General features: G+C 36.6%; 1 protein-coding gene across 1 annotated transcript in view; it reads left to right on the top strand.

Moving 5' to 3' along the window:
- The window catches only part of LOC306988208 (NACHT, LRR and PYD domains-containing protein 3-like), a gene marked incomplete at its 3' end in the record, with an annotated part of 56,294 nt that overhangs the window by 29,645 nt on the left and 11,544 nt on the right, over positions 1-15,105 (top strand). The window contains exons 4-7 of the mRNA XM_079593012.1: positions 602-772; positions 2,738-2,908; positions 5,192-5,362; positions 5,449-5,613. Of these exons, the coding sequence (XP_079449138.1) occupies positions 602-772; positions 2,738-2,908; positions 5,192-5,362; positions 5,449-5,613 (678 nt within the window). The remainder of the gene's footprint in view (positions 1-601; positions 773-2,737; positions 2,909-5,191; positions 5,363-5,448; positions 5,614-15,105) is intronic.

The following is a 15,105-nucleotide window of genomic DNA, read 5'->3' as shown; positions in this document are numbered from 1 at the left end:
GCCTATGGAAAGATCCTATTGGGTTTTTGTCGAAGGAACCAGCGTGATGCGAACTGACAGTTGGCCTACAAAGTGACGTCATACCTGCACCACTCTATTACCATAGAGATTAGAATAATTGGGAACTTCAGATTTTTGACCACCTTTTCTGTCATGCAAAATGCATTAATACATTAAAAAGTGCCACTAAAATATGTAATTTTTCAAGTTTCTATCTAATGTGAGAATTTTGGGGAGAAGTGTGGTGGAATCTGTGTATCTAAATATTGTGATAATTACAGTACTCCAGTTCTCCTTATATATCGCGGTCGGTATTATGCAAATTAGTGTGTAGTGCTACTGTGTATGTTTCTAACTTTCTCTGCTTTTATTTATACTGTTGTTTTGTATTTAATATCGTTGTTTTGTATTTATTATCGTTTTAAACGATTTTGTGTTGTTTTTTTAATCCTTTCTAGAAAGATCAAGTACGATGAATGGTTCTTTGAAATGTGTAGGGCAAAATAACAGTTGTAAACGTAAAATATCAAACAGTTTTGCGACCTTCCTATTTAAATGGGAATTCTGCAAAGTGTCAATTAACCATTTACTGTTATTTTAGGTTCCCAGGTTGTGGTCTCACTGATCAGTGCTGTGAAAGTGTGGCTACAGATCTACAATTAAATTCTTCATTGAGAGAGCTCGACCTGAGTAGCAATAACTTGAAAGATTCAGGAGGGAAGCTGCTCTTTGATGCACTGAAGAGTCCAAACTGTCAACTAGAAAAACTGAGGTTTGTTTGTCAGATTCCTTTTTATATATATTTTATAAAAAAAATCCAACAGTATATAGAGAGTTGATTTGTTGGATAAAAGTGGAAATGACCAAATATACTGTTATTTGTCAGTTTCTAATAATGTTACAGTATGATTTCATATATATATATATATATTACAACTAGGGATGCTCATTTCAGTTAATTTTCCCGACCGACAACCGCCGCTCGTTATTATTATTATTTTTATTATACCTTTATTTAACCAGGAGGTCCCATTGAGATTCAAAATCTCTTTTACAAGAGTGACCTGGCCAAGGTAACAGCCAAATCACAACAAATGCATACATAACAAACACCAAATTACATTTTCACGATAAAAGAAGTACAAAATGTTAAATGTACAAAATGTTATCCGATTATTAACCGTTAACTGATAAGATTATAATATTGAATTGGCATTGAATAAAAATAAAATTAACGAGTGTCTGTGACCCGTTAAAAATACAAAAAATTTCACGGGTTTATTTTAACGTGCAAACAGCAGCATGCAGAACAGGTCAACAACAGAACCTGGATCCACATCACGCACCTGCAGCATTTCTGACAGTGACAACAGAGAAAAACAGAATGAAATAATATATATAAAAAAACTAAAATAGGCGTACACTAAATATATTTTTTAAACTTAAATAATTAGCAAATTAAGATGACAAGAACACACTGAATCAGGTTGAAGCTTGTAAAGAAAACAGGGTTATTTCCCCATCAGACTATGTTTTTTCGTCAAATAAAAATAGCGGGCCTACCTCAATCCACAGCTAGTCTAGTTTTTAAGTAACATGTCTACATGATTTGGGGTTAGTCTGGGTCTTCGGTGGCACAGATGTCCCGGGAATACAGAGATAGCATATCGCTAGAGTGGCCAACTTCGGAAAGCGCCTTTCATTTGCTTGTGGATGTTTGCTTCGCAAGTGATAGCCTATTGCATTGTACTTGCACTACTACTTTATTTTAACACCGCGTAGCATATTTTGCAAGTAACTTCTTCGCCCTTTCTGTCGAAATGGTCCCACACAGTCGGCTACTTTTGCTTGCTTCATCTAGCTTGCTCAGCGAAATATTTCTTTAGACGCGTGCGGTTGCGCGTGCCGACGCACCCCATGAGTTAACAAATATAGGCTATATACTATTTTTTTACCATGCAGCAAACAGACAACAACAAAAGCAAAAAATTATATATTTATTTTTTTATTTTAAACCGTATAACTGATAGTATTAATCGGTCAAAATTTTTACTTTTGGTTAACGGTTAAACGGTCAATATGAGCATCCCTAGAAACAACTGATACAAATCTTTGGAATGTCACAATTAATTTCAGCCCAAAAAATATCAGATAAATTTGTACCATTTTTCACGTGCGGCACGTGAAGCAGAGACTAAGGCAATCCCCGAGATCGAGAGAGAGACCAGGGCTCGTGAGGAACTGCCTGGGGAAATCAGGAGGGGAAGCAGAGAAAACAAAACTGAAAGATTAAAAGAAATCTGGCAAAGTATCCAACACGACATGGTAGAACACAAGACAGTGAGGCTTGAACAATTGGCTTGTGTTAATGTCCCGTTTACAGACCTCATAATATTTCCACACAAGACATTTTGGGAAATTATTGCAATGTAGTTTGTGTGCAAGTCCGAAATAGAGATCGCTAAAATAAAGCTAAAAACCAGCCAGTTGCCGATCGTGTGTTTGGAGCGAAAACCATCAATTTACGATTTATGGCTGGTGGACCGGTGCATCTTTATTTTCTTCTATGTATTTTTTTTTATTCTTTCTAGGAAGATCAACTATGATGGTGATGAATGGTGCTGTGAGATGTGTAGGGCAAAGTAACAGTTGTTAACGTTAAGATCAAACAGTTTTGCGATTTCTATTTAAATGGGAATTCTGCAAAGTGTTTATCAACCATTTACTGTTATTTTAGATTCTCAGGTTGTAGTCTCACTGATCAGTGCTGTGAAAGTGTGGCTACAGCTCTACAATTAAATTCTTCATTGAGAGAGCTCGACCTGAGTAGCAATAACTTGGAAGATTCCGGAGGGAAGCTGCTCTTTGATGCACTGAAGAGTCCAAACTGTCAACTAGAAACCCTGAGGTTTGTTTGTCAGATTCCTTTGTATATATATTTTATTAAATTTTACCAACAGCATACAGAGTTGGATAAAAGTGGAAATGTTAAAATATACTGTTATTTGCCAGTTTCGAATGATGTTACAGCATGATTTAAGTTGATATATATCTATTTACAGGTGCTGGTCATATAATTAGAATATCATCAAAAAGTTGATTTATTTCAAGAATTCAACTTAACAGGTGAAACTAATATGTTATATAGACTCAGTACATGCAAAGTGAGATATTTCAAGCCTTTATTTGTTATAATTTTGATGATTATGGCTTACAGCTTATGAAACCCACAAAATCAAAATCCCAGAAAATTTTATATTACATAAATATTACATGAAATCACACAGTAATTACACAGTAATACCATGGTCATTGAACCAGGTTTTGGTTCTTTTGGCAGTGTGGGCAGGTGCAAATCCTGCTGAAAATTGAAGAAAGCATGAAGTGCTCTGAAAATTTCCTGTTAGACAGCTGCGTTGACTCTGGATTTAATAAAAGTAATTTGGTCCACAGTGGACCAAAGTCCTCTTTTCTGATGAGAGCAAATTTTGCATCTCATTTGGAAATCAAGGTCCCAGAGTCTGGAGGAAGAATGGAGAGGCACACAATCCACGTTGCCTGAAGTCCAGTGTAAAGTTTCCACAGTCAGTGATGGTTTGGGGTGCCATGTCATCTGCTGGTGTTGGTCTACTGTGTTTTCTGAGGTCCAAGGTTAACGCATCCGTCTACCAGGAAGTTTTAGAGCACTTCATACTTCCTGCTGCTGACCAACTTTATGGAGATGCAGATTTCATTTTCCTACAGGACTTGGCATCTGCACAGTGCCAAAGCTACCAGTACCTGGTTAAAGGACCATGGTATCCCTGTTCTTAATTGGTCAGCAAACTCGCCTGACCTTAACCTATAGAAAATCTATGGGGTATTGTTAAGAGGAAAATGTGATATGCCAGACCCAACAATGCAGAAGAGCTGAAGGCCACTATCAGTGCAACCTGGGCTCTCATAACACCTGAGCAGTGCCACAGACTGACCGACTCCATGCCACGCCGCATTGCTGCAGTAATTCAGGCAAAAGGAGCCCCAACTAAGTATTGAGTGCTGTACATGCTCATACTTTTCATGTTCATACTTTTCAGTTGGCCAGCATTTCTAAAAATCCTTTTTTTGTATTGGTCTTAGGTAATATTCTAATTTTCTGAGATACTGAATTTGGGATTTTCATTAGTTGTCAGTTATAATCATCAAAATTAAAAGAAATAAACATTTGAAATATTTCAGTCTGTGTGTAATGAATGAATATAATATACAAGTTTAACTTTTTGAACGGATTACTGAATTAAATCAACGTTTTCATGATATTCTATGTTATATGATATTCTATATTATATGACCACCACCTGTATTAGGGCTGTCAATCGATAAAAACATTTAATCTAAATAATTACAAAGCACTTACTGATGATCTGCAGCTGAATCCGTTGTTAGGCTACTCCAGCACGTTTGAGGTCAAATTTCCAGGATTATCACAATATTATTATTACTCACAGCGAGTGTGTTTTCCAGCTGTTGTGGGCGTTGACTGGTTTGCGTGTGTTGCTTCAGATAATCTGCGTTTGAATAGCGCGCGCTCTCCATGGGCGTGTCAAATTAGCAGAGTAATGAGGTGCCAGAACGATAATGAGTGGCTGATCTCTCGTCTTTTTATATAGATTGCATAAACAGAGAATATTTGTTTTAGTTTTGAATTAGATAATTTAAAACTACACACTTATATGATTATAGAGATATATAGCTCATGTCTGAGTGAATAGTATTCGCTGAGTTTTGTTTAAGTTTAGAGACGTGCACTAGAAAAAAAGTTCACGGAGACGGAGAGGCAGAAAGCACACCCTGTTTACTTTCTTTATTTTACAAAAGCACAATGTTTTATTTCGATTTTAAGTGAACCCATAAATAAGAAGACATTTAACAGTTTATTTTTTCATATTTCTTAAGCCTGTATGACAAAAAATGACTGGAGTATTTTAAGTCTATTTTGCTGCTATGTGAAAAAAAATGAGGAAATCGCGCCGACGCGTTTTTGGTCCCCAGAGGGTTAACTAGGATAATGTTCTGGGAAGGTTCACTTTAGTAAAACCTAAAAATAACCTGCAGGGAACGTTCTGTATAAGTTCTCTTTAGGCTGTTACAAAAAACCCTCCCTGAAAAAAAAACATACAGAGAATGTTCAATCATTTATTCTTCTGTTTAGATTGTCCATCTGTAATTTCACTGATCAGTGTTGTGAAAGTGTGGCTTCAGCTCTACAGTCATCAAACTCCTGCCTAAAGGAGCTGGACCTGAGTAACAATAACTTGAAAGATTCAGGAGTGAAGCTGCTCTCTGATGCACTGAAGAAAAAATGCAAACTGGAGAATCTGAGGTATATATATATATATATAAAATAGTCATAAAACTTAGGGGATATAAATGTATATATATTTATGCCTTTGATGTCTGTCATTGTAGATTATCTGGCTGTATGGTGACAAAAGAAGGATGCTCTCATCTGGCTTCAGCTTTGAGTTTAAACTTCTCACATTTGAGAGAGCTGGATCTGAGCTACAATCACCCTGGAGATTCAGTGTTCACTGCACTGATGAAGGATCCAAACTGCAAACTGGAAACACTCTGGTATGATGGACACTATGTTTACATAAACACTTTTTAATTGATTTAAATGTAGCCTATTCTTATATGATTTTATTCTTATTGATAATTCACAAAATACTCCTTACATGAACTCTAAATTAAGGGACGGAGTTGATATATATGTAGGGTGAGCAGATTTACCTTGGTGGTTTACAGAACGGGATGGACAGGCATAACCGACTGTATTTACGCAGGATTTATTCAAAATTCAAAATAATTCCTTTGTTAATAATTTGCTACACAGACCTTTATTATATTGAACATTTATCAAAAATGATTCCCTCTAATTTATATTTATATTAAATATATTTAAAATATTTATATTAAATATTAATCTAATGATTCCCTCAGCAATGTTCCCTCTAATTTTTGTTCTTAAAAAAAAACGTAGCAAAACGTATCTCTTTCTCTCCCTGACCCTGTTTTCCTGCTTGAGCAGCACTGGTTGAAGCCTGAAAATATTAATTAAGAACATAACTAATTGCACTGGTCGGACTGTTCAGCTCTGTTTCAGACTGATACTTCCGGTTCAGGCTGGTCCTCATCCTCAACACGTGCCTTTTTCAGTCGCGGAAAATACTTTTCAATACTCATCTGGATTGAAGCAGCAAACATTCAGTGTAAGAGTAAAAAAATTACATAACATTATTTATAATAAGTTTTTTTGATTCACAGCTGCTACATATAGTGTTTTGACCTCGACAACCCAACTGCATTTTACTGCAAACTTGCGACTAGTTAACTTTCTAAAGAAGGCGTAATCGCTTGTTTGTTATGGGGTTGGGTCGGGACTCCAACATTAACACACATTTTTTATAGCACTTTTTAATGTGTGATTGTGTAAAAGTGTTATAGAAGAATTCTCAGAGCTGTTATCCTGGGAAAAGGACATTGCAATAATTGGGTGCCAATAATTGTGGCCAATGTGAACTAAAGACTTACCTAAAGAAAAAACGTATCTCTCGAGAAACGGTGCCTTAACGTGGCGAGAGAGTTTGTGTACGTCTGAGAAGCTGATCGCTGATCGTCGAAAACCTAGTGCTCTCAGAAGGGTCACCCAAGGCGGGAAGACTGCAGTGGAGACGTCAGACAAAACCCGTTTCGAAAGGTCCCTGCATGACCTTTTCAAATAAATTGTGATCCAAGAAAGCAACGGGAAACTACTTGGATTATTCATCCCTTGAAAACTTCAATGATGACAAGCAAAATCAACAAAGGCCCTGAGTATCGGTGTCCTTTATATAGGACAGGGGTGCTAAGAACCCCTTCAAAGTAGCAACTTGGAATGTTAGAAGCTTACTTCAAGCAGGAAAAATAGCCAATGTCATACAAGAAATGAATCGACTTAAAACCAACATAATCTGCCTAAGCGAAACTAAATGGCCTGGAACAAAAAAGATTATATAGAGCGAACATCACATCTTCTGCTCCGGAGGAGAAGAAAACACCAAACAAACATACGGTGTCGCCATTATATTACACAAGAAATTAGCAAATAAAGTCATCAACTTCACCCCAGTATCAGAACGAATAGCACTACTACAATTAGAAGGCAACAAACATTCAACGTGAACATTCACGAAAGTAGAAAATGGACACCTGGACAAACTATATACACAAGCTCTTTGGCGCGCGAGAATACCTGCAGAAAAAGACCAACAGACATCGAAAGACGCTCTACATATTTTAACATCAGAAGTAGAACATGCAATCAAAAGCCAGGCAAAGCGTGCGGGCCCGACACCATCCATGTCGAATTACTCAAACTACTAGACAGCAACAACATGCGACAACTGACTAATTGGTACAATCAAATATACAACGGCAACAAAATTCCATCTGACTGGCTACAATCCATCTTTGTGGCCATACCAAAGAAAGCAACAAGCCGGAAATGCGAAGACCACAGACTGATAAGCTTGATGAACCACGTGCTGAAAGTCTTCCTGAAGGTGATCCAACAGCGCATTCGCTCCACATGCGAAAATGCATTGAAGAACACACAGTTTGGCTTTTGCAAAGGACTGGGCACAAGAGAAGCAATCTTCTGTCTACACAGATACTACTACAGCGATGCTACGAACCTCAGAAAGAAGTGTACATCTGCTTCATAGATTACGAGAAAGCATTTGACTCAGTAGACCAGGACCGACTTGTAGCTCTATGAACCCTCTGGGGTCGGCAAACGCGCAGGCGCGTTTTGCTGTGTTTTTTTTTTTTGACATAGCAGCAATATAGACTTAAAATACTCCATCATTTATGGTCATACAGACTTAAGAAATATGAAAAAATAATCTGTGAGATGTCTACTTTTGTAGACCACTTTTGTGTCCACTTACAATCAAAACAAAATGTTGTGCTTTTGTAAAATAAAGAAATTAAACAGGGTGTACTTTCTGCCTCTCCGTCTCGTGAACTTTTTTTTCTTGAGCACTTCTCTAAACATAAACAAAACTCAGCGAATACTTGTCACATATTTATGAGCTCTATATCTTTATAAACATTTAAGTGTGTACTTTTAAATGACCTGATTAAAAAAGAAAACAAATATTCTCTGTTTAACCCTCTGGGGTCTGAGGTGTCTTCTGGGTCCTGGAGGTGTTCTGACATGCTCTAACATTTGTGCTTATTTCTGTTACTTGTGACATTTTCATGGCTAAGGTCTTATTACACTGCATTCAGCACAAACTCTGCTACAATAATATGTCAGCAGCATGTATGTAAAAGTTTGTAGTTTTGAGATAATAACATTTATGCGTGATTTGTGAAAATGACCAAAAAAAAAAGTCACTGAAATAATGTCATGAAACACAAACTAATTATTTCTTCGCAAGGCTTTTGAAAATTGTATCACGTAGCCTAGAATATTTGCTCCAAAACTATGTGAAAATCATCCTGAATACTCATTCAGATAAGACAATATATTGATTTAAAATTTGTATGACATGTTTTGTGTAAGAAAGCTTTATGCGAGGAGGCGTTAACCACCATGAATATTGAGTGTTTCACATCTGAGAAAAGACAAAGGCCCTCCCATAATGGCCCTATTAGGAGGAGCTCTCAGGCACTATCATTACATTACCTTGCACAAAGAATGAGGAGATTTAAAAAATAACGGCTTTTTGATTGTTTGAATTTATTTACAACACAACATAATCCAAAGATACACAACAAATGGCAAAAAGCACATTATTTAACACACTGAACTAAAGACAGAGACTTAACCAGTCACACACCTTTCCTTTCCTGAAACATAGTGCATACCTGTCATTTCCAAGGTGTTTGATTTTTCACTTTACCTCCTCATGCTCATGTTGAAGTCAGCAGGACGGGTAGCTATATATATATATATATATATATATATATATATATATATATATATATATATATATATAAAAGCTGTGAACATGCTGATATCAAGAAGAAACCAGGGCTGCATGATTGTGGGAATACATTTTAGATTTCTGGTGAAAATTCCTTTTTAAAATTTACAAAATACACACACACACACACACACACATATATATATATATATATATATATATATATACATATATATACATTTGTTGTGCCTTGTAGGCATATACCTGCAAGGCTGAATCAAATAATAAGAACAATAGTATAGCAGGCATAGTTAAAAAGGAACACTTCAGTAACACTACACTAGAGAAAAACATATTGATTATCATATGTTACTTCAAATGTTTACATCGATATGACGTTATGAAATGAGATTGGAGTAAAATCATGGTGCGTTTTGCTTTTCAAACGCACGTCGCGCGAATGACTCAAACTCTCACAGCGCGTGCAGGGAACATTCACTGAAGCATCGTGCAACAGTTCAATGGGAATATGAAGTTTATGCAACAATAACACTAACTAATATAATTCAGAATTATTTCTTACCTTAAAATCGTTCTTGTCTTCAAATCGCGATCTTCTTCTTCAGATGTAAACCCAATAATCTCACAGCGTGTCTTCCAAACTCGACGACTGCAGAGGACTGATAAAGTTTGCCGCTTTGTTGTTGAGGTAATGGGGGCGTTCGCGCAACACATGGACGATTTGCATCTCTATATGTTTTGCGCGTGTGGGTGTGGTCACATTAAAACTAATGAGGAAGGGTTAGAGAAACTGCATCTTGTTGGTTTTATACAAATTACTTAAACAGAGAATATTTGTTTTCGTTTTGAATCAGATAATTTAAAACTACACACTTAAATGATTTATAAATATATAGAGCTCACAAATGTGTGACAAGTATTCGCTGAGTTTTTTAAATGTTTAGAGACGTGCTTAAGAAAAAAGTTCACGAGACGGAGAGGCAGAATGCACACCCTGTTTAATTTCTTTATTTTACAAAAGCACAACGTTTTGTTTTGATTGTAAGTGGACACATACAAAAGTAGACATCTCACAGATTCTTTTTTCATTTTTATTAAGTCTGTATGACCATATATGATGGAGTATTTTAAGTTTATTCAGCTGCTATGTGAAAAAAAAACGCGCAAATCACGCTGGCGTGATTGCCGACCCCAGGGGGTTAAGTAATTTGTATAAAACCAACAAGATATCCAGTTTCTCAAACCCTTGCTCATTAGTTTTAATGTGACCACACCCACACGTGCAAAATATATTGACATGCAAATATTCCATGCGTCACGCGAACACGCTCATTACCTCAAAAACAATGCACCGAATTTCATCAATCCTCTGCTGTTCGTCGAGTTTGGAAGACACACTGTGAGATTACATTGGATTTACATCAGAAGAAGAAGAAGAACGCGATTTGAAGACAAGAAAGATTTTAAGATAATAAATAATTCTGAATTATATTAGTTGGTGTTATTGTTGCATAAACTTCACATTGCAGTTGAACTGTTGCTCGATGCTTCAGTGAATGTTCTCTGCACGCGCTGTGTGTTTGAAATAGAGGATGGATACCCGAGCCCACATCAGTGCATTTTAAATTTAAAACAGCTTATTATGTAGGTAGCCAATGTGCCTGATGCTTTCACTTGATGCAAACGTTCATTTTTGTGATTAAAATACATGTAAAATATTACCATAACCTGTCTTTCTGTGTGCGGAAATTTGTTTATGTAGCCGTGACAACGAAACACGTGCATGCGCGCCTGTGTTAAGAGCGCTTGTTGCTCTCATCTGTTGACATTTGCGAATGCCTTCCTACATTTGCTTAATAAAAGGGGCTTTCCACACAAACAAACGTACATGTGTCATATAGTATGAGAAAAAATGGGATTTTAACTGCCGGGCTCGGACAGAAAAATTCGGCCCGATCCGCAAAACGCACCAAACATAGGCTTCATGGTTTTACTCCAATTTTATTTCATAACGTCATATCGATTGTCAACATTTGAAGTAACATATGAGTATCAATATATTTTTCTCTAGTATAGTGTTACTGAAGTGTTCCTTTTTAACGATGCCTGCTATACTATTGTTATTATTTTATGCAGCCCTGCACCTACAAGGCACAACAAACCTGGTGTTCATTAATTATAAATATATATATGTGTGTGTGTATTTTGTAAATTTTAAAAAGCAATTTTAACCAGAACAAATCTAAAATGTAGGCTTTTCCCAAAAGCGTGCATCCCTAGTTTCTCTTGATATCAGCATGTTCACAGCTTTATTTTATTTAATTTTTTTACTGACTTCAACATGAGCAGAACATGGTAAAGTGAAAAATCAAACATCTTGGAAATTACATGTAACCCAGATAATCCAGGCTACGAGTAAAAGAGTTGAGAGATGTGTAAAAAGATGGGAAAATTAAGAAAAAGAATAAGAGTGAACGTACTCGGTTACTAACGTAACCTCGGTTCTCTCTAGGAGAGGGAACGAGTACTGCGCCGAAAGACGCTACGGGAAAGATATTTCTTTTTCGAGATTGAAGCCTAAAAATTAATCCTTCATTTTGTAATAATATGTAAAACGCTTTTCTGTAGCATACAACCTTAGGCGGAGCAAATCACGCGCCCATTGGCTGCTCCGCCAGAAAAGCACAGCCTATGCGAGGCCAGTGACGCTGACCAATGTCACATAAAATTGATCTTTTAAGGGCCTGGCTTGTCTATAATAAACCTAATGTTATCACACTGTCTGAGACCTGGTTGAATAATAATTTATCAGATGAGGAAATTAAACTGGATGGTTATGTTCTGTATAGAGCCGATAGGAGTACTCGTGGAGGAGGGGTAGCCACTTATGTCTCTTCAACTTTATTATCTGAGGCTATATCCCCTAAGGAAAATCCTGTATACTTTGAATGTCTTTTCGTTAAAATTAGTTTTAACGTAAACAAACAGTTGATCATAGGGAATATCTACAGACCTCCAAACTCCCCTAAAGAGTCAATACACTGCATAGGTAATACTATAAAATCTGTGGGTAGCTCAAACGAGATGATTATTTTAGGTGATTTTAATATTAACTGGTTAGAACGGTCATCTATAAATGATAGAAACTATGTTGAAAGCTTAAATCTGACTCAATTAATTAGTGAACCAACTCGGGTCGACCACAGATCCAAATCTCTGTTGGATTGGATTTTGGTCACCCACTCTAATAGAATTACTGATTCTGGTGTTCTATCTGATTGCTTTAGTGATCACTCCATGGTTTTCTGTGTATGGAAAATTAGATTACTTCGTTTACCACCCAAAGTGATCAGGGTAAGACAGAGCAAATATTTTAACACAGATTTTTTTATCCAAGATTTATTAGATATAAATTGGAATAGGTTTGATCTTATTCCATTTGTTGAGGATGCTTGGAATTTTTTTTATACGGAAGTTCTTAAAGTAATTGATAAACATGCCCCTTGGATATCAATAAAGGTCAAGGGCCGACACTTACCATGATTGATGCAGACTTAATACATCTTTTCAAACAAAGAGATAAGGCATGGGACAAGTACCGTCTGTCAAAGGACTCAGTAGATGGGGCGGTATATAAACAATTAAGAAATATGTGTACGACTAAAACAAGAAATGCTAAATCAAATTATTACAAAAACTCTTTGTCTAATAATTTAAACAATCCTAAGAAGTTCTGGAAAAGTCTTAACTCTTTATTAAACAAGTCCACTAAAACTATTGCCACCAAAATTAAAGTTAATAATGATGTTATCAGTGATCCTTCCGCAGTTACCAATGCCTTCAACCAACACTTTTCCTCTATTTGTAGCTCACAATTTTCTAATTTTTCCTTCTCTAGTTTGGCAGATGAGCCTAACAGTTCCTTTTCATTTGCTACTATAAATCCTACTGACGTTCAACAGGCAATCTCTGAACTAAAGTTAGGTAATGGTACTGATCCTGATGGCCTGGAGATTAAGTTTATTAAGCTTGCGTCTCATGTATTGGCATTTCCCTTATCAGATTTATTCAATTTATCTTTATCCACCTCTGGCAGATTTCCACATTAGTGGAACCACAGAGTTACACCAATACATAAGGGTGGCGATGTACTTGATCTCAACAACTATAGACCTATCTCTATCATTAGTAGTATAGCAAAAGTGTTTAAAAAACTAATATTTAAACAATTATTTAAATATATTAATGAATTTTCTATTTTGTCACCAAATCAATGTGGTTTCAGACCAAACTTTTCTACAACTACTGCTCTTCTAAAATTTGCCAACGATGTTTCATCTTCTCTAGACAATAATATGTCAACTGGTGCAATATTTATAGATCTCACTAAGGCTTTTGATATGGTCGATCACTATTTGCTTCTCGATAAATTATATGCAATAGGCCTTTCTAGACACTCTCTTCTTTTGTTTAATTCTTATCTCCATTGTAGACGTCAGCGTGTCTATGTTAATGGTTGTGTATCGCAGTCCTTAATAATGGAGAAAGGTGTTCCTCAAGGCTCTTCATTAGGGCCTCTTTTATTTTCTTTGTTTATTAATGACCTTCCTCTAACTTGCTCAGACTGTTGTATTCATCTATATGCAGATGAGACAGTGATTTATACATCCAATAAGTCTGTCTCTAAAATTCAATCCTCAATGCAATCTAATTTTAATGCTATTCAACTTTGGTTCCAATCTAACCATCTCCTCTTGAATAAAAAAGTCATATAGTTTACTGTTCCCCACCAGATCAGCTACACGGAACCAAGTTAACAATCTGTCACTCAAATTTTTAGACGATACTCAACTATTACAAGTTGATGAACTCAAATATTTGGGCCTATGGCTTGACTCACAACTCACCTTTAGATGTCATATCAATTCTGTTGTAAAAAAGATTAATTGTAATTTGCGAATATTGTTTCGCTCTATTAACTGTTTTACTCAAAAGATTAGGTTACGAATTGTCACAATTAATATTTCCCATACTAGACTATGCGGATGTTGTCTATCAAAACACCTCAGAAGTAAACTTGAAAGTATTAAATGTTACTTTTAATAATATATGTAGATTTGTGCTAAGATGTCCATGTACCACTCACCACTGTGTAATGTATGACTCACTGAAATTATTATCACCAAAGGCCAGAAGACAGTATCATTGGTATCAGGTCATTTTTAAATGTGTGCATTCTGACTATCCTTCTTACCTGAAGGAATACTTAATTCCCTATAAACCCAGCTATAGATTAAGACACACTGAATATCTCTCCTTTACTGTGCCAAATATCTTCAAGGAGAGTGGTAGATGTGCATTTAAATTTAAAGCCCCTTCAGAATGGAATAGTCTGCCAGGGTCTCTAAGATCTATTATTTCCTTGTGTTCCTTCAAAACATCTCTTTTTGTTTACTTGCAAGCAAACTGTTGCTGTAAATGTTTTCCTCATGTTTGACGGATTTTATTTATTTATTTATATATATTTTTTGTCTTCTACACCTACATTTTTTTTTTTTTCCTTTATCTTTTTATGTGATTATGGGTGTAGGTGTGCAAATGCATGTAGATACATGTTTATGCGGGGCGGGTAAGGTGGGATGAGGGAGAGCTTTTGCGAGTGTGAATGTATATGTGTTGTATTATTTTTTGTTTCTGTCTCGAGGACCCCCTTGAAAACGAGATGTTTCATCTCAAGGGGTTATCCTCAATAATAAAATTTCAATAACAATGAGGACGCTTCGCGCCCTCTGCGTCACCTCCCGCCGAAACGGGCGTGGTCTAGGCCTATAAATACGAGCATAGCTGTCTCCCACTCTGATTTTCGTCACTGAAGCGACGCAGCGTGGGCACGCATGGCCTGAGACGCAGTACTCGTTCCCTCTCCTAGAGAGAACCGAGGTTACGTTAGTAACCGAGTACGTTCTCTTACGTAGAGTTCTCTCCTACTGCGTCGAAAGACGCTACGGGAACCCCTGTAACACGCCATGCGTGCTCTTGGACCGACACAGACACCCAAGGGCGCGCGCGCCCTGGCATACAAGCGCCTACACCAAGAATGTATAGGGAGAGCGGCTAGAATTAGCATCAT

Source organism: Phoxinus phoxinus (genome assembly GCF_949152265.1).
Source record: "Phoxinus phoxinus genome assembly, chromosome: 20".
Lineage (NCBI taxonomy): Eukaryota > Metazoa > Chordata > Actinopteri > Cypriniformes > Leuciscidae > Phoxinus > Phoxinus phoxinus.
The sequence above is the reverse complement of the archived record's forward strand: the minus strand, read 5'-3'. Positions and strand labels throughout refer to the sequence as shown.